This window comes from Thalassophryne amazonica, chromosome 9, assembly GCF_902500255.1.
Source record: "Thalassophryne amazonica chromosome 9, fThaAma1.1, whole genome shotgun sequence".
Classification (NCBI taxonomy): domain Eukaryota; kingdom Metazoa; phylum Chordata; class Actinopteri; order Batrachoidiformes; family Batrachoididae; genus Thalassophryne; species Thalassophryne amazonica.
Window position 1 is genome coordinate 47,803,233 of NC_047111.1, and position 26,563 is coordinate 47,829,795.

Genomic DNA, 26,563 nt, shown 5'->3' on the forward strand with positions numbered 1-26,563 from the left:
AAAGGCTGTAACATAAAATGTGGAAAAAGTGAAGTGCTGTGAAAACTTACAGAATGCACTGTACTGCTTATCACATGTGAACAACAATTGACCATAAACCTCCATCACCAAAGAAGCAAAAACTTGAAGGGAAAGACAATTGTGACTGGTGATGTCATAATGCAACCTTTCAAACCCATCAAGAGATGACACTAAATCCCACATGCTAAGGCTTTAAAGAACTTGCAATTATCATAACATCCTGATACATAAACTCCAATGTGAAGAAAAATGAACTACTCCTGAAGAAAAGCATATTGGTCTTGTTTTTTCTGTCCTGACCCAAAACTCAGAATATTGAGCTGTCTCGCTCACATTCCTCACTTGGTCTCTGTGTCTCTGCTGAAGATCACCAGCAGCACAACGATGAGGCCCGACAAGGCTGCTGGCGATAAAAGACAGACAGCAACATTAACTCTTCTCTTTATTGACAAGATCCATCTCTGACATGCTCGGCCGGCTACGTTATCTTTCCCTCCCCTTCATCCACATCTGTGTTTCTTCTTCTGTCTCCATTTTCACTGTCTTTCAATGAAAGAAGCAGACAATCGCCTCAGCGAACCAGAAGAGGGAGGCAGACCACGCCTTTCATTTTCACCTGGCAGACACTCAGCACTCCGTACTATCTATCACACTCTCCTTCCTGGCCTGGACATGATTTTAATATTCCTAAGTGTTCCAGTTCTGTCCTCTAAGGGAGTCTCCCTCGTGCACTCTCTGACACGCCAATATAACGTCAGGCCTGATGGATACGGAAAGGAAGCCAAAGCCCGCCAAGGTGTCCTCGTCCCATGTGGGACGTTGCCTTGTCATAGTTAAGATCCTGAGTCTTTGCCAGCAGCTTGTGTGGAAGCAAAGCAGAGGCACCACTGCCACAAACAAACTGGACCTCTGTGTTTTCAACCAGTCACAAAGTCACTGGCAGGACGGTGCTTTCCTGATTCATTGATGTCAACAGTTTATTACCTCACAATCTCCATTCTGAGGTACTTAATTAATGCATTGAGACACCACAGGTAACCGCTCCTCTGCTGTCGTAGGTGACTGCCAAAGGACCTCTCGGTCGTGTAGTCCTGGAGCCCTGAACACCTCCCCGAGCCTTCCGTCAGAGTGCGTTCTGCTCAGCCTGTCCATTCGTTGGATTGATTCCATGAATCACATCAGCCTCCAGCCTGCCGCCCATCTACTCATTGCTATTCTCCTCTTGGGAGGAAACGGGTGCGGGCGGGATGGGAGGGTCAGGCGGTATTACAGCAAATGGACTTTATGGGTGTTCTTTACAGCCAGCACCATTAAAGTAATTGTGTGTGCCTGTTTGAGTGTGTGTATGTGTGTGTTACCTCACAATTATAATAACTAATGGGCGATCTACGTTTGCATTCCCATAAGGTACATTACTCAGACGGTACATCAGCGCTGCACACGCATGTGAACATGCATGTATCATAACCGTAAGTGCATAAAAACACCAGTAAAATACATTTAAAGGCAAAACGCAGATTTTGTTTTCAATTTTTTTCTTCTGAAGTGCCACTGTCCACGTTGGCCTGCGTAAACATTTTATCCATCAGAGGGCAGATAGGTATTGAAACATCCCTAGAAGCTTGTAAAGGTAATGCACCGAAGAAACAAATAACAATAGTGTACAAATGTTTACAAGTATTTAAGAATATCTCTACCATGTACATTAAAGAAGCATGGGAAAAAGAGGCTAATATTACAATATCGGAGAATGAATGGTTTGATATATGCAAAACTGTCATGATTACTTCCAGCTCTGGTCTTTGGAGAGAATTTGCATGGAAGACTGTCATACATTTTTTTGTTACACCTTATGTTAAGAGTAAACAGTGCAATGACCCTGATAAGGCTCATTGTTGGAGAGATTGTGGACAAATTAAAGAAGGACATTTTCATATATTTTGGGACTGTGCGAAGATCGCACCCTACTGGTCAACGGTGATAACAGCAATCCAAAGCATCATTGGATCAACTCTGTCATATGGGTTTACTGAAACATATTTAGGACACATTTCTTGTGGAGTGCCAAAATCACAAAAATATCTTCTGTCAATACTGTTGGTTGGAGCAAAGAAAGCTATCACCAGAAAATGGTTGTGTAAGGATGCACCTTCACTTTCTGACTGGATTAAAGTAATTAATGAAATTTATGACATGGAGAGGATGACTTTTTCATTGATGCTGTCTGTTGATAAATGTAACAGATATTGGGAGAAATGGGTTGGCTATATCAAAACACTGAATCTTTAAAGGGTTGACGCACTGTATCTTGACTTACAAGCTATCAACATATATTTGCAAAGTTAGTATTGATGCTCAGCCCTGTCTTTCCTTTTTCATGGTCTGCTTGCCTTTGTTGTTTTATTTTTATTTGTTATATATGTAACAAAAATGTTTAAACAATCAAAAAATAAAGTTTAAAAAAAGAAACATCCCTAGAAGATGGTAGAATATCTTCTATGGTTTCTTCCATCACCTCAGCCCAGCTCTTCTCATACAGGCATAGACATTGAGCATTTTCAGGGACTTGTCCTATAGGGCAAGCAGAATGAGAAACCCACTTGTCCTAATGCTATCCTGACTTGTCACATGTCGGCGGGATTGGGGATGATTCCCTCTATATGTATCTTTAATTAATAGTATAGTTAGGGCTGGGTGATATGACCTAAAATTCATATCACGGTGTAAACTGAATTCCTTCATGGTAACAATATATACTGTGATATAAACTTAAGTGTAAAAATTACAATGTGTTCCTAAACGGGTCTCTTAGCAAAGGTAAACTGATAAAAATAAATAAATAAAAATGACAACAGAAAAACAAAAACAGATATAATGTAATTTTTAACATTTATTGTGCAGATCTCAAAACTACAGCTACAATTTGCCAGAAGGTACATCTAAGATGCAAGCCTAGATCTGATGTTTTGGTGCAAGAATTAAATTTATTTATTGTTGGGTCAGTGGCTGACGTTTCATCTCTTGAACACTAGATGGTAAACCCGCTCTGTTTTCAGGACGGTCAATGGCGCTTTTCCACATTTACAAAACTCAACACGAAAACACCCCCCAAAAAAGCAAAAAACAAACAAACAAAAAAAACATAAAAAATATTTATTTTACTCATATTTGAAGTCAGTCTGGGTAAACTGTTGTTAAGTGGCTGATTTTGTTTTTCTAATCCGGTTAAAAAAATTCTTGCATTATTTAAAGTGGCGCTTTCTCAAATGTTTGATTCAGGTCGCCACAGAGCGTCCACCTTCTCCCAGTGCGTCCGCTGAAATAAATAAAGAATGGCTTTGCAAATATCAGCGACAGAACTGGCACAATAATTTATCTTGTCAGATCTTTGCACTATTTTAATACTTTGAATTCAATTCAGTTTATTCATACAGTGCCACATCACAGCATAGGTCATCTCAGTGTACTACACATGAATGAAGTCTCAGCCACACCAGCTCCATGAGCAAGCACATTGGCATCAGTGGAAAGGGAAAACTCACCCAGCATTGTTTTGCCTATACACTCTTAAAAATATTGCAATGCATAAATGCAATAAGATTTTTATGGTCAGGCTAACTCATGTTTAGCAAAGCATTTAGTTAAGTGCCTCCAGTACTCTTGATCTGCTTTGTCCTCTACAAGGTTAATTAAGTTGAACCAACTTAATGCTTTGGTGTTGTCAGGTAGCCAACTTATTTTCATTAGTTATTCTTTATTCTTTATTCCCCCCATGTTGGAAGCAACATTATCCAGACCAGACCCACTGGGGTGACCATGTTCTATGTATGGCCATACTGAGACAAAAAATAGAACTAAATAGAGGCTTTATTGTCATTGTACATAATAAATAAACAAACTAATAAATAAATAAACAAACAAATAAATAAATAAATAAATGTGTGTGTGTGTGTGTGTGTGTGTACATATATAAAAATAAATACAAAAGACATATATAGTGTTGAAATGATGAGGTGTACAGTCCCAGTGAAACCTACTACATTCATATACCAGTGCCTATTTAGATGCCAGTTTTGTGGCAAATACATCCTTGTAGTGGTTGAAATGGGGCCTAAAAGTTAGAGACCTTGTTACCGGAGGACATGTCTTGGAAGTTTCTTGATAAAATCCACTCCAATAATAGATTTTAGCATGCCTATAGGCCTCTCTACCCTATCTCTAGCCTCTGTGCAGAACAGAGAGCCTATACCAGCACTCATTGGGTGAGAGGTGAGGTACACCCTAGACAGGCCACCAATTCATCACAGGGCTTATCCTTTTAAATCATGACATTAAACTCATGCATTTTTTTTTTTGAGTCGGGTACCTCATTCTTCTCTGTTTCCATGTAGTGTTTATCTTGACTTGAATAAAAAAGAGATTTCTCAACTAGGTGAATTCCAAGCGAGTCCGGTTAAAACCTCAGTTGTCCAACAAAAGAGCTGAGACGGCGTTACTCAGAGAGGGGACAAAGTGAAACAAACCATAAAAGCTCTCCAGTTTTAACCTACCAACCTGGTCCCATATGGGGGTGGATGAAAATGCCATTTTTTCTGCTTGTACAGTTGAGATCAGATTTGTTCAAGGTTTTCGTGCAAAGCCCAGAACTTGCTGCCAAAGAGTCTCCATGAGATCTGACCCACTACAATGCTATCACAGCTCTGGTGCGTTTTATCTACAAACTGCTGGCTGATGAGTTGTGACTGCAGAAGCTGGAATCTAAGATAAGTGGGACTAGATTGTATCAGTGTGTGTGCTTCCCATGATGCACTGAGCAACATTAAAGAAACTAGCCTCAAATTATGAATAAACACTACAAATTCAACAAGTCATGAAATAGACAGGAAACAATAATCAATAAGTTTATAATTAATGGAACTGGAAAAATAACTCAAAATTTATTTACTGACATTTTTTTCTACTGTGCAAGGGTATAATTCTATATTTAGTATATTTATATATATGGCATATTCAGAGTCAACCATATTGTGCCAAACTGTCAGAAGTATCAGAAGGTATTACATAACGCCTACATAGATCCTTGTCATTTGATTGGTGTTTAAATGTCTTGTGATATGGATCATTCATCCCATTTGCCATTGTGTTCTACTGACTGTGCAAATTTGGGTCCATTTGCCATGCAATTTTGTTTCCATGTTTTGTACCATTGCACGGTGCCACCACCATGTGCGCTCACACTAGCAGCAATGGCGGTTAGCTTAAAAAACATGGCGGGGTTTGTTTTATTAATGGTGCTCAATCTTGTAAAACACACATACACAAAAACAAATCAAGTACGCCGTAAGACATCTGGAGGCATTTGTAGTATTCGTTGGGACATCTTGACCTGAAGTACAAGCGCGGTCGGATTAAGAGCTCTACAAATTTCTGTCGCGATTTTTCGCTGGACTGAGGAAAGCAGACAGCAGTTTGTACAATACACGGCATCAGGTACGGACTACATCATCAGGATAGTTAGGCGTTATATAAAACAAATAATTAATATTTTTTCATTCATGCAATGGAAAGAATATTTCATTTGGTGAAAGATGGTATATTACATTCAACAAGGCGGAGCCACAATGAAATATTCTTACCATTGCACTCATAAACATTCATTATTTGTATACCATTCGCCATATGTATGGAGACATTCTGGGAACTGGACTTTCCAGGCGGCTAGAAATGATGTTAAAAGTGTTGCTGATGCCACTAAAACTACACCTAACTTTTAATAGTAAAAGAAACCAAAACCATTACTTCAGAGGTCAAACAGCACCATCTGTGCCCATGTGTTGAGGAAATGTGGAGCTATATGGACTCCTTGGCTTGAGAATATCTTTTATTAAACCAATTACATAACATTTTACATTAATAGGTGGAGTGTTCCTCAAAACAATCAATCAAATCAAATCAATTAAAAGTACATAAAGTTTGTATCCAAGCTTCTCTGTGCTACCTTAAAAAGGTTTTGGTTGACAGCACTGTACGATTTTCCAGCTTTTAGTACAATGAGAAGTACCAAGGATTTCAGTACAGATCTGACAAAGAGGATTGTAGATTTACAGAAGTCACAAATGTTTCTTGGAGCCATTTCGAAACAACTGCAGCTTCTGAGATCATCAGTTCAAATTTAATGTAATTACAAAATATTGGCAGTTGTAGCCACTTTGCCAAGGTCTGGAAAAAGACACAAACTGTGGACCTCAGCTAAGAGAAAGTTGGTTTGCATGGTGACACATAACCCAGTAACCACAAAGCACAAACCTGCCATGAACTGGAAGCTGTTGTGCCACATCGTCTACAGTCGAGAGAGAGTTACATCGGCATCAACTGACGCTCCCATCCAAGAATGAGTAGGTCGGGTCAGGTGTCAGGTTTGGGAGAATGCGCTGGTGCCACACACTGATGCATTCACAACACTATGGCATTGTCCTTGGTCCTGGTTGGCAATCACCCATCCTCACCTCTCCAAAGCTAGTATCTCAATGTGGGCATTGTCCACTGGAACCCTTAAAACTGAGGCACCGGTGTGCTAGATCATGCTCGGTGTGTATAATAATGTAACGTACTAAAAAAAGAAACTATGTGCACAACGGATACAGTAAAACTACATTTTAATACATTTTCAGATTTTACTCAAATAGCGTGAACTATGACTGTACAAGCACCACTACTATAAAAAGGTCAGAATTATTCCCACCAAATCCACACCTGTTGACCCAACAGCTGACTCCATTCTTCTCCTCCCACTATTTTTTTTCCACATAAGTGGTTAAAGATGTTGCCACCACCATCTGTACATTCCATTAACCCCAGCGGACATCCTGCCTATTACACATAAATACTAATGTATGAAGTCAACCGCAAAGCAACATTTAAGGGTTTTTAAATAGGGGAGGTAAGGTGATCAAAATAGCATCTTGAGTCATGCTGGTCTGAAAAGAGCTGATTTTTACAAGAAGGGCTGAATAAGGGATGAGGTCAGCACAACCTTGGAAAACATTCTCAAATTCCCCTCCCAGAAACACGGGAGGAGGTGTGCATGGTTTAGAGGATCCAAAGCCAAAAGTTTCAAATGTAATACAGCCAGTGGGATGTGGATGTGCTGATGAGAGCAAGCTCAGCACCAGGAAACTCTGTCTACATGTGCACTGTCTGCACAGAGCTATCGGCACAGCGCCACTAAATCACATGGACGGAATGTTCAAATATCCATATTTCAGTATATTTTAAACACATGGCAGGAATACTGCACTCTTTTCAGGTTTCCTGACACTTACTAACATAATGTTCAAATTATATGACAGCATAATCATATCACATGTGCAGTAGCCTTGATTCGTATGATTTAGTTGAGTTTAGTTGGTTTGGGCAGGTATGGATACGAAGAAATATATATTTTTTTAATTTGGTATGTTCATATCTGAATCTGAATGTAGAATAAAAATGTATTTATTTATTTCCAATTTATCCAAAACATTACAACAATTATGGGAATAACCAATAGTTACCACCAACCACAACCACAGATACTGTACATGTCTGGAAAGTAAAGCTGATAAAATTACTCTGTTTTAAATATGGACCAGTTCCGTTCATCTTGATTAAAAATTACTCAAAGATTCTTTAATAAATGTGATTGAAAACTGTAATTTGGTTGTTAATGTAGTATTGTAAAAGAATTTCAGATCATCTAACCTAGAGGAAAAAAAGAGCTCAAAAAGTAAAAGCATGACAGAATTTCAAACGCACACTAGTCTATTAAAAAAAAAAAAAAAAAATGCCATAGGGGAATTCCATGAGGCTGTAACATCCATTACTGCTTTCAATGGTCTTCCTGTGGAGCTGTCCCTAAGAGTTGTGGTTTGTCTATTATTTCTTCTTTGTATTGAGAATAAGAAGTCTCTAGGATGGCTAGATCATAGCAGGACCATTGAAAGTAGCAACGGCTGTGACACTCATGGAACAGAAGTACTAACAGCGGTGCTTAGCAAAGTGGAGCTGGATGTTTTTCTTTTGATTTCTGTAGTTAACTGCCCAGTCACCCATTGCAAAATTTGCCAGAAGCATGCCCGACATGGCAAATATTGTCATAATCCGACGCAGTCGGGAGGAAAAGAGGCGTGGTCTGCAGTGTCAAGAGCAAGACTGCCTCGTTCACGCCTGTCAGATCGCATCCAGAGCGTATGTAGAACAACACAGACTGCTGTCAAATGGCCATAAAAGGTGCTGAAGCCTGCCCGATCTCCAATGTCTGGATGGAAAGGAATGCTGTGTTCTTCATTGCGCGCACAGCTCACGTGTGTATACACGCATGGGGCTGCAATTATCACTCAGCGTGTGTGGTGTGTGTGTGTGCATAATACTGCATGGGCAACTAATTGCGTGCACGGGGCACACGTGCGCACGCCTGCCACTGGACAGCTTCGCTCAAAGTTTGCTGGCATTGGACCATGCAGTCCCTCAGATGGAGCCTTTACAGGGAACTTTCTTTTTCTTGTTTTGGGAGTACAACGCAACTTTGGACACCACGATGGTTGGATTATCACATGGAATTCATTTTTTTTCTTTTGGGAGAGAGGATTTTTAGCTGTCCCGGCTTCATGTCCACGTTCGTGCTGTGAAACACTCCTGGACAGCTGTTGGAGGTGAGATTCATGTTTATTAATGCTGTCACTGCCTGACACAACAGTTCCATGTTATATCTCCTCCAGAGTTAGAAGGTGATCATTAATTACAGCGTGAGATCTGTCCAGCTCTGAGCCTGACTCGTGTAATGACGCGTTCCTGCGCACTACAGAGAGGAGCAGCTGCCTGTGTTATGATGGAGACAATAGTTCACATTATTTACATCCCCCATGGCAAGGAATGGACAAATATCTGTACTGTAGGTCTATTGGTGCAACAGCCTGTGCAGATTTGTGACGGCGTGTGCACAGTTGCATATGGAGCTTTCAGTTTGATAGCCGCATGTTATTACATGATAATAATTCATAAGTGTTATTGTGATCATTATACGTGGCACAGGTCATACCGGTAGGCTTTGCGGTGCCAGATTTCGAGGTTCCCTCATATGTGCTCAATCGTTTCGGATCCTGTTTTTCCCCCATCAGAATATGTAAATTCTGGTTAGAGGCCCATCAGATAACACACGGACTGTCGTCGGATAGGTGTCCCATCTCGACCGCACCCAGAGAGTTTTTGAACGTGCATCACACTCGGCGCCGCTGTCCGATTTTGACCAACTGTGTGGACTTCCGCAAATGGCTCTCAGAATGGTTTGGAACTGAAATCCAACACTTTTCGGATGTGCGCCGATTCATAAGTCCGACACCACTCTGTGTGATTCCGGCTATGTGTGACGGAGGTATCAATCTGTAACACTGCAGGGCCAACAAAGACAGACTGTTCTGTTTGAAGTCAGGTTCACCATGTTAACAAAAGTAATTTTGCTCAATTTTTTGGTAGATAAGCAAGCCTTTATGGAATCATCTGTGCATAGAGAATCCGACAGTCAGTGTTGTCATTTGCACAACATATATACGTCAGTCATTTTGTATTTTCAAAATGGCTGCCATAAAATGATATACTGTAATTATATTGCTATGCTTCTCTTTGAACTTAGCAACTTCCTTTTCTGGGTCAAAAATGCAGTACTGTCCTAATCTTACTTTAAAGCTAACACTTGCTTGGTTCTTGAGAACAAACAAGTTATTAAATTATTTGGCTATGTATTCTTTGACTGGTATTTTTGGTGATGACAAATCCACTGGTGGCATAGCTAGATCTCTGAGAACACCTGGCACATCTTTAAGGAATATGTATCTTTCTAAACTAGTTCATAGGCATTCTTCTACAACCCAATTCCAATGAAGTTGGGACATTGTGTAAAATGTAAATAAAATCAGAATACAATGATTTGCAAATCCTCTTCAATCTATATTCAGTTGATTACACCACAAAGACAAGATATTTAATGTTCAAACTGATAAACTTTATTGTTTTGTGCAAATATTTGCTCATTTTGAAATGGATGCCTGCAACACATTTCAAAAAAGCTAGGACAGTGGTATGTTTACCACTGTGTTGCATCACCTTTCCTTCTAACAACGCTCAATAAGTATTTGGGAACTGAGGACACTCACGACTGGGTATAAAAGGAGCATCCCCAAACGTCTCAGCCTTTCACAAGCAAAGATGGGGCAAGGATCACCACTTTGTGAAAAAACTGCATGAAAAAATACTCCAACAGTTTAAGAACAATGTTTCTCAACATTCAATTGCAAGGAATTTAGGGATTCCATCATCTACAGTCCATAATATAATCAGAAAATTTAGAGAATCTGGAGAACTTTCTACACGTAAGCGGCAAGGCCGAAAACCAACATTGAATGTCCGTGACCTTCGATACCTCAGGTGGCACTGCATTAAAAACTGACATCATTGTGTGAAGGATTTTACCGCATGGGCTCAGGAACACTTCAGAAAACTACAGTCAGTTAACACAGTTCATCGCTACATCTGCAAGTGCAAGTTAAAACTCTACCATGCAAAGCGAAAGCCATACATCAACAACATCCACAAATGCCACCACCTTCTCTCGGCCTGAGCTCATTTGAAATAGACAGATGCAAAGTGGAAAAGTGTGCTGTGGTCTGATGAGTCCCAAATTTTCAAATTGTTTTTGGAAATCATGGACATTGTGTCTTCTGGACAAAAGAGGAAAAAGACCATCCAGACTGTTACCAGTGCAAAGTTCAAAAGCCAGCATCTATGATGGTATGGGGTGTGTTAGTGCCCATGGCATGGGCAGCTTACACATCTGTGACGGCACCATCAATGCTGAAAGGTACATCCAAGTTTTGGAGCAACACATGCTGCCATCCAAGCAATGTCTTTTTCAGGGACGTCCCTGCTTATTTCAGCAAGACAATGCCAAGCCACATTCTGCATGTGTTACAACAGTGTGGCTTTGTAGTAAAAGAGTGCAGGTACTTGACTGGCCTGCCTGCAGTCCAGATCTGTCACCCCCATTGAAAATGTGTGTTGCATTATGAAGCGCAAACTACGACGGAGACCTCGGACTGTTGACCAACTGAAGTCGTACATCAATCAAGAATGGGAAAGAATTCACCTACAAAAATTCAACAATTAGTGTCCTCGGTTCCCAAACACTTAGTGTTGTTAGAAGGAAAGGTGATGTAACACAGCAGTAAACATACCACTGTCCCAGGTTTTTTGAAACGCATTGCAGGCATCCATTTCAAAATGAGCAAATATTTACAAAAAAACAATAAGGTTTATCAGTTTGAACATTAAATATCTTGTCTTCGTGGTGTATTCAATTGAATATAGGTTGAAGAGGATTTGCAAATCATTGTATTCTGTTTTTATTTACATTTTACACAATGTCTCATCTTCATTGGAATTGGAGTTGTAATTAGATTAATAATTCCTTGGTGGTGCAGAATATACTCTACATATGATAGAAATTCTTCTGTATTTTCAGGCCATAACTCGTCAGTCCCGGCACCAGAAAAAAATATTAAAGGGACGATGAGTTTATCACAGGGGGTGGGGTCGCCCCCACAAAAAAAAAAGTGCGCACCGGAGGAGACGTACCTCTGAGCGTGCGTAATGAATTGGGTGCGCTCCTGGAGAGCTCGTGTATTTAGGCTACACCGTTGTAAGAGACTGACTGAGTAAGAGTAAAGAGTGATGACAATATTTTTTTAATTATTACTTGAACATATAGACCCTCGGTCAAGTGATCTCCTGCATACCACAGAGCCGGTGTTCTGTCGAGATGAGGTGCGCCAACTTTCGACACTCTGAGCTGTGACGTACCTTCGTGTTGTCCAATAGGAACGCCGCGTCGGGCCAAAACACGGAAGACTCGTGGCAGAAACCACTGATCTGTACAAAATGGATTGGACCAATCTGATTGGTGCAGAAACCACTGATCTGTACAAATGGACTGGACCAATCTGATTGGTGCAGAAACCACTGATCTGTACAAAACATTAACGTGTGACAGGACTGCTCATTTAGAGAGCAGTTTTCTGAAGAAAAATCATTGGAAATGTTTTTTTTTGTTGTTGTTTGTTACCTCAAAATTTCTGATTACTGTTAAAAAAAGTTTTAACACTTGTAATTAAAATAGCTAAATAAATCAATAAATGGTTCTTTAGAAACCTTTCATCTGTAAATTAAAACCACCTGTTATTTCATATTAGATCATTTCTTGTTTAACATAAGGAACCTCGGACATTTATTTTTACACAAATAAAATAACATGGAACTTGTATATTTTTTAAGTCTGGTAGATTATTATATCTCATTTCAACCAGAAAAACAAACACTAAATAAATACAAATGTTTATTATAAATGCAAAAGGAAATAATTTAACAATGCAGTGTGATTGTAAAGTAGGATTTCTGACATAAACCTCATGATGATTTTTTTTTATAGTCATTTAAACTTGTAATTTCGTCAAAATATGTAATTGCCTTTAATGTTATCAGGACAGAGTCATTTCTAAAATATGAATTGAGCACAATAAGTGGAGAGCTTCTACTTGTGCAAATGTCTTTTGACTTTGATTCGTGGACATTTTTAATGATCTGTTCATTTATTGTTAAAATATAAAATGAAACAGCTTTTTAAAAATAATAAAATAGTTGCTGTTCAAAGAGCCTTTTATTTAGAAGCAGGTGATGTTCTGCTGGATTCTCGGGACCAGATGAAGGTCTCTTCTGCAGCTTTGAACTCTGGTGGTGTTGCTGAAAATCAGAGATGTTTTCTTTTGACTGGACTTATGGTGTTCAGCTCATCAATGGAAGTCTGGTTTTCTGCACAGCAAATGTTCCTGATTGGGACAAATAAAAATATTTCTTTAAATATAATGAAACACTAAACAGTTTATACATAAAAAAAGGGGGAAAAATGGCAAAAACAACCGGTGGAAAAAACGCCCCGAAAAATAAGTTATTTAAAGCTGAGCTTTTGTGGTGTCTGAAAAAAGCTGTAGCTTTATTTGGTAAAAATAAAAAAGACTGAACCATTTACAAATTAAAGTGTTCACTCAGATCAACTGTGCTAAAAGGCTATGCTAACGTTAGCCAATCATTAAACCTTCACAGTTCAGTAAACGTCAAATTTTATTTTTACATTATTCTCACCTCAGTAAAGCTGCAGAACTAAACTCCGTTGGGCAAACTGGGACTTCGCATATATCCAAAAGTGGAAGATTTCGGACTGAGTGGGTTTGCGCCATCACCCCGGCGGCCTGGATCACTCTGCCCAGTGATGATGCCTGAAGGCCGGCTTCTCCGTGCGGGTCGGCCCGCTGTCGCGGTTCGATCGATATCCCATCAAGTCGTCGGACCTCCCTCGGTCGGCGTCACTCCGAAAAGTAGCTGAAAAAAAGCTTCTCCCAGCAGGGTGATGGGAGAATCGTTGTACTGCTGTTTTTTAAAGGTTTTTTTGTGGTTCAGGTGACACAAATTCAAGATGTGGAAACAGCCAGAGTGTGATGTAGCAATCTCTGCCACCTTGCCGCTTCCGAAGCGACCGGTCTGACGTCACGACGTGTTGGAAATGCACCCTGGCGCCTGACAAGCGCAACCCTCAACCTATCAAATCCCTTGAACACAGACACACGCCATATCCGTTTGTTTTAAAATTAATACTTTAGGTATTAATTTGGTTTATTGTTAAATACGTGATATTATTGAATAACTAATATTTGCTATATTTCCAGTATTTCTTTATCTTTCTTTTTATTTTTTTGATAACTCTAACATCAGAGGGGGCGAGGTTGATGATTTGAGGGGGCGTCGCCCCAAACAGCCCCCTCGTGGCGCCGGCTATGTAACTCGTGATGGATAAGTAACCTGATGACAACAAGTCAAGGGACAGACTGCATCATGTGTCAGGAGTCCAGTGCTATTAAAGGGACATAAGTTCAAATATCCAGGAAATAACAAATGACAACACTGTTTTTCAGATTCCTTACTCTCCAATGATTCCAAAAATGTATAGGTTTGGTAATGTAACAAAATGTTAAATGAAAAAAACAGCAAACCTGACTACTACAAGAGCAATCTCTCTGGGTCGACAGATTTTTAAAATCTGCACTAATGGCTAACGTGAAACTATTATCTATGGTTTACCAATTTTTAAGAATGGTGCTATTTTCAAATATTCAAGATTATTTAAAAATCCTTTACAAATATCTGTTGTCACATTCCTCTTCCCTTCAAGGAAAGGCCTCTGAAGACATGTTGGGTGTCCGTGCATCAGAAAAGGCCTTGAAGTACACTGCCGTAACTATGCCATTACGCAAGACGTGAACATGTGCTGTGGAGAACCGATTGGCTTTTTAGCTGGCTAACAGGTGCTATTAGCGCCTTATTAACAGATTAATAAAGGTTTGAATACCCTTGTCCATCTAACCAGATCTCTGGTCAAATCCACCCATTTCATTCCAGTCAGTTGAATGCCACATTTCCATTCAGATTCTCAATCATTCTGAATATTAAAGATTAACAGGGATATAAAAGCATCAGATGATAAATGTTTATTATTGTTGTTCAAAATATCTTACAATACTGTTTCTTCATATTATTCAAGCAGAGACCACATCAAAATGACAGATATGAACACAACTCTCTGTTAATAAATCAACTGATCCCTGGAGTGAAACTGTCATTTCATTCGTCACCCTTTCCAGTAAGGTCAGCGTCACCTACAGAGCATCGGGAGCTTTTGTAACACCACAGCAGGGTGGATGCCCACAGTCACAAAGACAAACTATGGGGGTATTATCCTGCCATCTATACACTTTTACATGCACCAACAGCAAGGGCAGTACTTACTCATACAGCGTGTCCTTGAACAACGTAATCTTAAAATATGTGTGCATGCAAATTTTGCAGGGTAGTGATGAGTTTATTGTTAATGGGACGACCGTTGAAAATTTGTGCACATTTCTGTGTGCATTTGGCCAAATGTATGTTTAACAGTGCATCCCAAAAGTATAGGAAGTATTCACAGTGCTTCACTTTTTCAAATTTTATGTTACAGCCTTATTCTACAATGGATGAATTCATTTTTCCCTCAAAATTCTACTCATAACACCCCATATGACAACATGATTTTTTTGCAAATTTATTTAAAATAGAAAAAAGTAAAGCTGCACTTACACATAAACAACGGCAAGTCACGAAATGCCACGAAGTATACATTTTTGGCTGCTGATGCACGAATGTGATGATTCGGGGCAGAGGCATCAGGTGTCCTCAGGAACTGCTGCAACCGTGTTACCACGCATTACGATTATGGCACGTGTTGTTGGAGATTATCAGGAACCATTATGCACAGTCAAGATAATGTTCCGCGTGTTGCACGCTGTTTGCGCACTATCACACCGTAAGTTCTGTCACGGTGTGAATGAGGTGAATTGTCGCCACACACACCCCATATTCATCAATCAGCTGCTGAACAATTCAGATCGCTCCACTTTGCTCCTCAAAATCCACAGCAGAAGAACTTTGTGATTACATGCTTATTTGGCTCTGTGCCATGGAGTGGCGCAGAAAGGAGGAGGAGATGGAGAGAGCCAGATGTGTGGCTTCACACGGTGCTCATCTCGCAAACATCTAAAAAAAACCAACTTTTTTCACACTGTCATTATGGGGCATTGTGCGTAGAAGTTTGAGGAAAAATGAATTTCCTTCATTTTGGAATAAGGCTTTAACATAACAAAATGTGGAAAACGTGAAGCGCTGTGAATACTTTCCAGATGCACTGTAACAGGTGTAAACAATGGCTAGTTTTGACAAATTCTGACAAATCTGATAAACAGGAAGTATCAAAGAAATTTCACATACTGCCACTTTCTTCCAAAATCCCATGGGATGGTTCCTCAGCACAACACAGAATGTCAGTACACACAGGTTGGGCATGAAAAATATATTTTCAATTTTACTGCTAAGTGAAAACAATACGTGCAGAGTATTTGCCCAGTCATGTTACTTTAAAAAGCTGTACGCAGATGACATGTTTGTATTGCTCACTGGTCAGTGGTGCTCTCCTGATCTATGATCACCACAGTGTAATTAATAAATCAATGAAATCAGGCAATAATGAGGAACAAATGAGGAACGAATGGGAGGAAACTGGAGTCAACGTCTATGACTGAAATGTAAGAAACCGCCTAAAGGAAATGGGATTTACATACAGAAAAGCTAAACGAAAGCCATCATTAACACCTAAACAGAATAAACAAGGTTACAATGGGCTAAGGAAAAGCAATCGTGGACTGTGGATGACTGGATGAAAGTGATATTCAGTGATGAATCTCAAATCTGCATTGGGCAAGGTGATAATGCTGGAACTTTTGTTTGGTGCTGTTCCAATGAGATTTATAAAGATGATTGCCTGAAGAGAACATCTAAATTTCCACAGTCATTGATGATATGGGGCTGCATGTCAGGTAAAGGCACTGGGGAGATGGCTGTCATTACATCATCAATAAATGCACAAGTTTACGTTGATATTTTGGACAATTGAAAGGATGTTTGGGGATGATGAAATCATTTTTCAAGATGATAATGCATCTTGCCATAGAGCAAAAACTGTGAAAACGTTCCTTGCAAAAAGACACATAGGATCAATGTCATGGCATAGGGTCAATGTCAACGAGCAGATCTGATTTGATGCAGGTGTTAATTTGGGGGATGGAAATTTACAGGATGATTCCATAATTTATTCCTCAGAATTGAGTGATTCCATATTTTTTTTAGACCAAGCAGAGGAAAAAATATGGAATCACTCAATTCTGAGGAAAAAATTATGGAATCACCCTGTAAATTTTCATCCCCCCAAACTAACACCTGCATCAAATCAGATCTACTCGTTGACATTGACCCTATGCCATGACATTGACCCTATGTGTTTTTACAAGGAATGTTTTCGCAGTTTTGCTCTATGGCAAGATGCATTATCATCTTGAAACATCCCCAAACATCCTTTCAATTGTCCAAAATATCAACGTAAACTTGTGCATTTATTGATGATGTAATGACAGCCATCTCCCCATTGCCTTTACCTGACATGCAGCCCCATATCATCAATGACTGTGGAAATTTACATGTTCTCTTCAGGCAGTCATCATTATAAATCTCATTGGAACGGCACCAAACAAAAGTTCCAGCATCATCACCTTGCCCAATGCAGATTCGAGATTCATCACTGAATATGACTTTCATCCAGTCATCCACAGTCCACGAATGCTTTTCCTTAGCCCATTGTAACCTTGTTTTTTTCTGTTTAGGTGTTAATGATGGCTTTCGTTTAGCTTTTCTGTATGTAAATCCCATTTCCTTTAGGCGGTTTCTTACAGTTCGGTCACAGACGTTGACTCCAGTTTTCCCATTCGTTCCTCATTTCTTTGTTGTGCATTTTTCGATTTTTGAGACATATTGTTTTAAGTTTTCTGTCTTGACGCTTTGATGTCTTCCTTGGTCTACCAGTATGTTTGCCTTTAACAACCTTCCCATGTTGTTTGTATTTGGTCCAGAGTTTAGACACAGCTGACTGTGAATAACCAACATCTTTGCAACATTGCGTGATGATTTACTCTCTTTTAAGAGTTTGATAATCCTCTCCTTTGTTTCAATTGACATCTCTCGTGTTGGAGCCATGATTCATGTCAGTCCACTTGGTGCAACAGCTCTCCAAGGTGTGTTCACTCCTTTTTAGATGCAGACTAACGAGCAGATCTGATATGATGCAGGTGTTAGTTTTGGGGATGAAAATTTACAGGGTGATTCCATAATTGTTTCCTCAGAATTGAGTGATTCCATATTTTTTTCCTCTGCTTGGTCTAAAAAAGTAACCGTTACTGACTGCCACAATCTTTTTTTCTTGATTTCTTATAGTGTTTCTTAAAGCCAGAAAGTTGCCATTTGAAATTACTTTAGTTTTGTGTCATGTCTGTGATCTGCTTTTTTCTACAAAATTAAACAACTGAATGAACATCCTCAGAGGCCGGTGATTCCATAATTTTTGTCAGGGGTTGTAGTAGCTCTACTTCTACTAATCCATACTTACCCTGCAGTATTCATTGATGGGCCTTAGCCGTTTCATCGCCACATCTCGAATGTGGCTCCTCCTGAACAGAATCTTTCCTGAACACAGGAGCACGGGAAAGTTAGAAATAAAGTTATGCTTTCATTCATGAACCAAACTCTAAATCAAACTTGGTGAGAAGATTCTGTCAAAGACAGACCAAAAAAAAAAAACTTAACTGTAATATGGAGTGTTTAAAGGATAAGTTCATTTCTTGACAACAATATTCATATTAAAACATTGTTTGTAAGCCAACCTCCGGGGTTCTACCAATCTTTAATGCACAGTGATTCTCCACATGAGCCGTCTGATACCAACACAAAGAAGCCCCAAGCTTTCGGCAGAGCAACATCCCACCTGCCCAGACCAGGGAGGAAGAGAGGGTAGAGGCCATTAGCCGGGTCACACGCACAGCACGACAGTGTGATACTACCTCGCTTTAGGAAAGTAGTCGCTCTCTCCACAAGCCCTGATGGGAACGAAAATGAACGGAGAACAAAACTGAACAAAATGGTATGGATGCAACTTCAGAATCAGACGGAGGGTAAGAACAGGGATGATATAAAAAAATAGTGAAAACAAAAAGGCAAAACAAATATGGGTTTGTTCTGAGCAATGTCAACTTCCAGACATGTTGTGGTTTACTGACAAAGTGTGTTAAACTGTACCACCACTAGATGGCGGTCATGTCATCTTATAAAATTGCAGCACTGGGATGGCAAGAAAGACTGATCAACACAATCACAACAAAACTACTTAGTGTGACATAATAATGATGATTTGAAAATAAGTTATGCAAATGCATTAAGCACACTTGGGCTTTACACATTTTAATTACTTATGTGTTTATTTATTACGTTAAATAAAAAAAAAAAAATGAATTTAGGCTTCCCATTTTTTTTAAAGTTATGCCCTATGACAACAGGGTTAGGGTTAGGGTTAGCCTAACCCTAACCCTAACCCTACCATAACAACCAAATCAGGTGAGGGAAGCCACCAAGACATATGGCAAATCTGAAAGAGGTTAGCTTCTACAGCTGTGAGATTCTGCACAGTGCAACTTTTGCTTGTTAATAGGTTCATAGCTTCACAGTGGAATGGAAAGGAGAAGGATTTTTTTTTTCTAGAAGGTCCATGGTAGACTAGACATGACCTCTTGTGATAAATTCCTTGTCATTGGCAAACATCAAATCACAGACAATCCATCCTCGCATTCATTTTACAAACAAAGAATAAAACAGTTGATTACCTGATTTCTTCTTTAAATTGGGTTCCCTGGGAATGAAAAGAAAATCACAACATTATGAAAAGAAATGATCAAGTTAAATCAACTCATAGTGTTCAGAATGTATAAAATATACATCCTATAACTTACCACCTGTTGCTCTGTACTAAAACATGTTAACTCAGATAAGACATAGTACTCGTTCTACATCTTTTTGGGATCAAAGTCATATCAGAGTGCATTTCATCATTCATCATATCTATGAGTTTTCCATTATCTAAAAAGAAGGAGAAGGTTTGGAGACATTCCATCATCCTTAAAACGCCGACTTCACTACAATGGGTATTATAGTTTATTGTGATGCCACTGTTCTTACCAGTATGATCCCTGTTACAAAGATCACTTTCAGGGACTGCTTTCTGTCACTTTTGGCAATATGTACAAAACTCATTCAAAGAGACATTGGCGATACTGTCCACCTGCCCAAAGCTAACTGTCACACAGTAGACAATGACCCAACTAGTCCTTATACCACATGACAGCAGATTCAAGTTACAATAGATTTTAACATAACAGCTATGGCTACATCGATACACCGACCCTTGAATCCATTTAAATGTACAATGAACCAGTCTACTGACTGTTTTACAAGTTATGAATTGGATGTAGGGCTGCAACAAACGATTAATCTGATGGGATTTGGACACGATTAACCGATTAATCGGATTAGCTGGGAATTTTTTTTAAATGTGCCAGGGAATTTTTCTCTCCTTCCATCACTTTATTTAACAACAGAACATTATTTGAAAACTTAAAATACTTGAAAATCAACAAATCGTCAAATGTCCCTTGGCTGTTGAAATATAAAATAATAAAGAATAAAACAGTTTTTAATAAAGAACAAAAATAATTATTTTAAATGGCATTGCTTTATCAAAGTCTCGAGTTGCCATAAAACAACACTGAAACATATAAATGCAAATGAGCAATTAGCATAACCAGTTAACCATAAAACCTAAATCAAAAACTGTAGCCTGACTCATTATTGTGCAACATTCTCTGTATAACTTCTAAACTATGTGGTCATTTCACAGTGACACATGTGACTCATGTCTTTTTCTCTAAAACTGTATTGTAGCATTATTAGTTATTATTAGTATTATTATTGTTGCTATTATTAATATATAAATAAAATAAATGAAAAATATTATAATTTGTAATACATTTGACTCTTTTATGACAACAAACGCTGAGCCATTAATTATTATACAGAAAACAAATGCACAAACATGCTAAAATGCCAGCAGCTTAATGCTAACTTTAACACTGAAAACGCCATAGACATGCTAACACATTAGCACCGGCGTTAGCATAAATTACATCTATCAACTGTTTCAGAAGACCATAACAAGTCAGTTTAACATTAAAAGGGTAAATATTCCTCACAGACATATGCTCTTTAGGGTTTTAGTGGGGAAAAATTAACATAAAGCGAAATAAAACAAATAAAACCAATGAAGCAGCAGCTTGAAGCACTCCTTCATTGGTTCAAGATTCAAAGCAAAGCTCGGTTGATTATATGGAAGAAACGAAACACTTGCGGTAAAACAAAGTTATTTAGCAACTAATCAATGACTAAATTAGTTGACAACTATTTTAATAATCGATTTTAATCAATTAACTCGATTAGTTATTTCAGCTCTAATTGGATGAGAAGTGCTGCTGTGGGGTTACGTCTACAAAGTGTTCAGTTTCAGGTTCAGGTAACTTTATTTGTACCTGTAGGTAGATTTGGCTTGCAGCAAACAGAAAACAGAAAAAAGGCGTCCATGTTAGTCAACACAACAACAAAAAAAACACTAAAAATACTAACAAAGAACATACACAAAACAAGTTAACAAACACCACCAAGGACTCACAACCTTAAAACCACTAAAAAGATGGTCAGCTTAAAACTAGTGTGCAAAGGGCAAATAATAAATAAGTATAAATATCTAATATAACCAATGCAAACCTACTAAGATTTGTTCAGTTGCACAATTGCTGCTGGGACAAAACTACTCCTGTAGCGTTTTGTTCTACACCTTAGGACTCTAAACCTGAAGGTAGAAGCTGAAATTCATTAGCCAGGGGGTGGGAGTCATCAAGTATAATGCAGTTGGTTATCCGCTGTAATTGTTTAGTGTACAGGGACTCTAAACTCAGCTGCGATTCACCAATCAACCGACTGGACCATTTAATGATCTGACTCAGTCTGTTCCTATCCTTCAATGTCAAACTGCCAAACCATGCCACCAAAGAAAAAGCTAAAACAGATTCAATAAAAGCACGATAAAATAGTGTTAACATGGTTCGGCCAATGTGAAAATACGACAGTTTCCTGAGACAGAACAAGCGCTGATGTCCCTTCCTACACACCGCCTCACAGTCTGCCTCAAACTTCAGCGAGTCATCAATATAGTCCCAAGGTATTTAAAGTTTTCACAATTCCAACTGGTTGACCATTCATTGTTGTGTTGCCAGGTGTGCTACCATTCTTCCTAAAATCAATGACCATATGTAACGGATCGAGTGCATGCATAGTATTTTTTAGCATTACCGACCGTACCAATTTCTCAAAGATCTTCATCAAAATTGATGTTAGAGCAACAGGCCTAAAATCATTCAAGGATGTAGGATTACTAGATTTAGGAACTGGGACCACAACAGCATCTTTCCACACTTTGGGGACATGCTGTGTTCAAAGTGTCACAAAGTGTCTTCAAACTCTTATAAGTTCAAAGGCATGAGCAAGACTCTCACAAGACTTCTCACAGCAACTTTAGTGTAGTTGCCTGCTAAGATTTGCAAAAAAACAAACAAACAAACAAAAAACCCATGAGCAAGATATTCAACAATGCCGATAAGATTCTCACAATGTTATTACACGAAATCGAAAGTTTGGAATGGATTTGGATTCTATAAGAAGGTCAGAAAGGTGGACAAATGTATACCCATTTGTAAGTGTTGTAGCACATCAGCAACAGCAACAAATATTAATGATTAATACTATTTGATGAGACTGCTAAAGGAATCTGCTAAAGTTAGCACTCGAAAGGGCATATGAGACAAACATGTAAATGAAACATTTGCCACCCACAACCTGGTTCAAGGTGGACTTAGTAGAAGGTCTACAAGTTTATAGAATTGGCTTATTCCAATTTCTAATGAAACCTGAATGCCTATGCTAAAAGATCAGATTGTATCACAACAAACTGAACTATCAAATAATAAAAGTAGCGTCCCAAAATTGTATGGTAGCCCATATATATAGGTATGTATCATATCAAGTAATATAAGTAACAGGTTGGTCATCGTTGTTTTGCAAGGCAGCCTATACTCAATGTTCTTGAAATGGAGCTATATCTCCACCTGGTGGACATTTACTATTAATGCAGATAGAACAGAGTTTTGCCCAGAGCTCTAGTCATTTTACATAACATATATGGTGCATGATGCAGTTGCATTTGTTAGCCAACACCAAGACCTCTGAAAAACTAATTGGATGTAAACCTCTCCTCCTTTCAACTAAGTCTAAATTGAGCCAATCCAAAACTATTTCAATATGATACTATGGTATAACAATTATCATAACACCTACACAGTAATTATCCTTGTAAAATAACAATAATTTCCAAAAATGTCTTTCGTTGTCAGTTCAAACACCAGCTATGCAGACATAGAACAAAAAGATGGGAAACAGGATCACGTTTTCTTTCTGATCTGTGCCAGACTCTCTCAGCTGATGTCTGAAATTTAGTCTAATGTTAAATTTGATACAGGGTCTGTTGTGTCTGGCTCAGACATTAGCAGGATAAATAGCCCATCACTGCTGCAGCCAGAAGCTGATTCAATGTCTGGATGCCCTGAAAAGACAATGTGGTCTGATGCTCTGCATTTTACTCTCTAGCACACTTTGTTATCTGAACAATAAGCCCTTACTTCATATTTATACCTGGCTATCACATTCCTTTTTCCATATTTACTGAACTCACAAGTTCACCTTTGTGATTTTTTTTCTAGGGTCAGGTTAAGCACATGAAATAAGTGCCCTGGGACATACTTGGCAACCTCCATAAAGACCACCGGCGAGTCCCCTGCTCTATCTGTCAAAGCAAGGTTAAACGTGGATGTCCCCTTGGACTTCTCCAGTGGTTGGGGTACTCAGTACTAGGGATGGAAAGCTTTAGGCACCTCACTTTTTGATTTGATTATGATTCAGAGGCCTGTGATTCAATTATAAAACAACAATTACAGATGCAACTTTTTCTATCCAAGATCTCTTTTTTCTCAAAGTATTTGTAATGATCCATAATGAATTTATTTCCAGTACATTCTTTAACAGCTCAGCCATATTTGCACCCATGTGGCTTTAATTCACTGATTCCTAATTCTAAACCCCAGGGGCCTCATGTACAACGCGTACTTACTTTGCAAATGGTGCAATCTGATGTGAGCGTGTATTCAGGGAACGCGAGGATTTACTTGCAAATGACAATAATTGGCTCATAAACCAATTTTGATTACCAAGGCCACTGATACTGGAGTTGCACCTAGAACTGCGGCCATCCCAGAGTGCAATACAAAGAGGAGCCAGGTGGGTGTCTTGTGTCCACACAGGTGCTGACCACAAACAGGGGCTTTTTGGTGTGAGCTGGCCGATCAGTCAGGAGTGTGCCAGTCAACCTTGAGGCGAGCCACCAGCTGTGTGGTACACAATCATCCAAATGTCATCCAGATACATCCCGTTTCAAATCGCCATTTGCAGCGAGAGCCGGTTTCCATGCAATCTGAGCTACTGACTGCACACATCATATGTGATGCGCAAATGTGCATCAGGCTGGTGTTTGGCACAGTGCGTGATGGCAGCTGCTCAATCAATCAAACAACTTTATTAATCCAACAAGGGGCGACTGATTAGCTGCTTGCTGTGTAAATGGGCATGTGCACATTCAAATATGTTTATTATTTTTATTATTAATGTCTTTTGTTATTTTTGCATGATGGTGAGCTGCAGAGCTTTTTAACAGGCTTCCTGTGTTCAGTATTTGTCAGTAAATGCGTGTGTAAATTGTGAATGTCACTGTCAGTGGAGGCGCCTCACCTTTTTAACCTCAGTGTGTGTGTGTGTGTACACTGTTCTGTGTGGCAGAACACACGCTATACACGCTCCATAGCTCCCACAAATATTTTTCCAATTTCATGATTAATCTGTTTAACAGTGCACTGAATAAACTGTCCCTGCATGTCTCCATGTAATTTCCAGTCATCTATAGTCTAATTTCTTGTCTATGTTCATGTTGTCTGATGTGACGTCGTGGGGAATCCTTGGTCAAAGGGCTTATTTACATAAAATTGCACATTTAAATGGGGCGTGGCCAGGGAGGAGTTTGGTTCCACATTCAGTTCCACGTTCAGTGGGATGTACAAACGGAACGTGTGTGGATCCATGCCAATGCACACTTTGACACATCTGAATATTTTTGTGCTTATGCCAGTTTCTTGGTTCTGGCGTGCGCCATGTTTTAGTAGGAAATCCACGCAAGTCTTTGCACATGAGGCCCTGGAGAGCTGCTGCTCCCATCCTTCATGTTGAAACCACTTGTGTAAGTGTGTCTTCAGATTGACTCCTGTTTGGATTAGTCTCAAGTCATAATGACCACCAATTGTTTGCAAGATGACTTGAGACTTGACTTGGGACTTTCTGATTCATGACTTGAGAGTGACTTGAGGGTGACTTTGTCCCACCTCTGCTATGCTGTCCAAGGTCTACCAGTGCAGAAAATATTGTGTATGACCTTTGTTTAAATTTTCCTTCCATCACTCCTGTTGGGCAGAATGTCTCAGGGCCATGTTCTTGGTCTATTTTGACAACTTCAAATCTCCTCTGGAATGCCGGCAGTATGTCTCACAGCTGTGTTCTTGGTCTAACTTCATATCTCCTCTGGAAGGCCGTTATACATGCTGCTAGAAGGTCATGATGCATACTATTCTTTGCTTAACACGCTACGCAGACAAAACAGCTTTTAGACATACCTTTCAGATAACAACGTGAGCCGTCACCACATATCAATGTCAAACGCAAACAATTTTTCCACCCAAACATAGCTCCACTGATCTACCATGCAGGGAAGGCCCGCCCACTTGGAGGTTGGCCAAGTGCAGGCATAAAATGCAGGGGAGCCCAGACGCCGGGGCTCTTGTTAACAGCGGTGCATGTGATTTCTGTTTTCAAAACCCAAGCACTGTAATGGTGACTCTTTTTGTTCAATGACGGTATCTCTTTAAGAAAGCATCTGGTTTTCTAAGTCTGTCTCCTGTCAATATTGTAATACTCTAATAATGTCTATTAATGTCAACTTTGCCTTGACAACAAGCCTTCCCTTTGTTTCGCCTGCCTTTTTCTTTCACAGAGACGGCCGAGAGCTCATCTCAGTGCAGCAGATTTCGAAGCTGTAATAAATCACCCCCCCCACCCCCAGTACCTGTTGTGTCTGTTGCAGCAATGTCGCTGTTCAGTCAGCCAAACAAAAGGCTGCATGACCATCTACCAACCAGTCATCCACTCTTATATTATTTAAAAAAAAAACAAAAAAACAAAAAAAACAAAAAAAAAAAACAAAAGACAAACCAGATATATGATATTTGGTAACCCACACCTGTGAGAAAACACTTAACTTCATGAAAAATAATTTGCTGAATTGGTGTCAAAAGTGTAAGGTGGGATCTCTGAGTGCAGATTCCAGTCTACCAGTGGAATAAATAAAAGTGTCCAAAATGCCACTGTGCACCCACACTCCTATGAAATAATTTGTGCAACCTTAACATATTCTGATTTATCAGATGAAGTTGAAAAGAAAAAAAAAAAACGAAAGAAAAGAATGGAAAAGAAAAGTAAGGAAATTCTTTTCAAACTACTTATGAATGAGGCTTGAAACGGATTTGGGGATGAAAAAAATCGATTTCATGTACTTTAGACTGTTCAGACTTGCAACACGAGATCACATTCAAATCGGATATCAGCCTTCTCATTCACGTCCTGGCAATCACACACAAAAAGTAAGCATGTAGGCATAAATTATAAAGCCTATTTCCAAAGC

The 26,563-nt window shown here is 39.2% G+C and overlaps 1 protein-coding gene across 1 annotated transcript in view; it reads right to left on the bottom strand.

The window, feature by feature from the left end:
* Window positions 1-26,563, bottom strand: part of sh3pxd2b (SH3 and PX domains 2B) — a 182,888-nt gene that overhangs the window by 40,078 nt on the left and 116,247 nt on the right. The window contains 2 exon segments of the mRNA XM_034178006.1: window positions 18,633-18,668; window positions 19,449-19,474. Of these exon segments, the coding sequence (XP_034033897.1) occupies window positions 18,633-18,668; window positions 19,449-19,474 (62 nt within the window).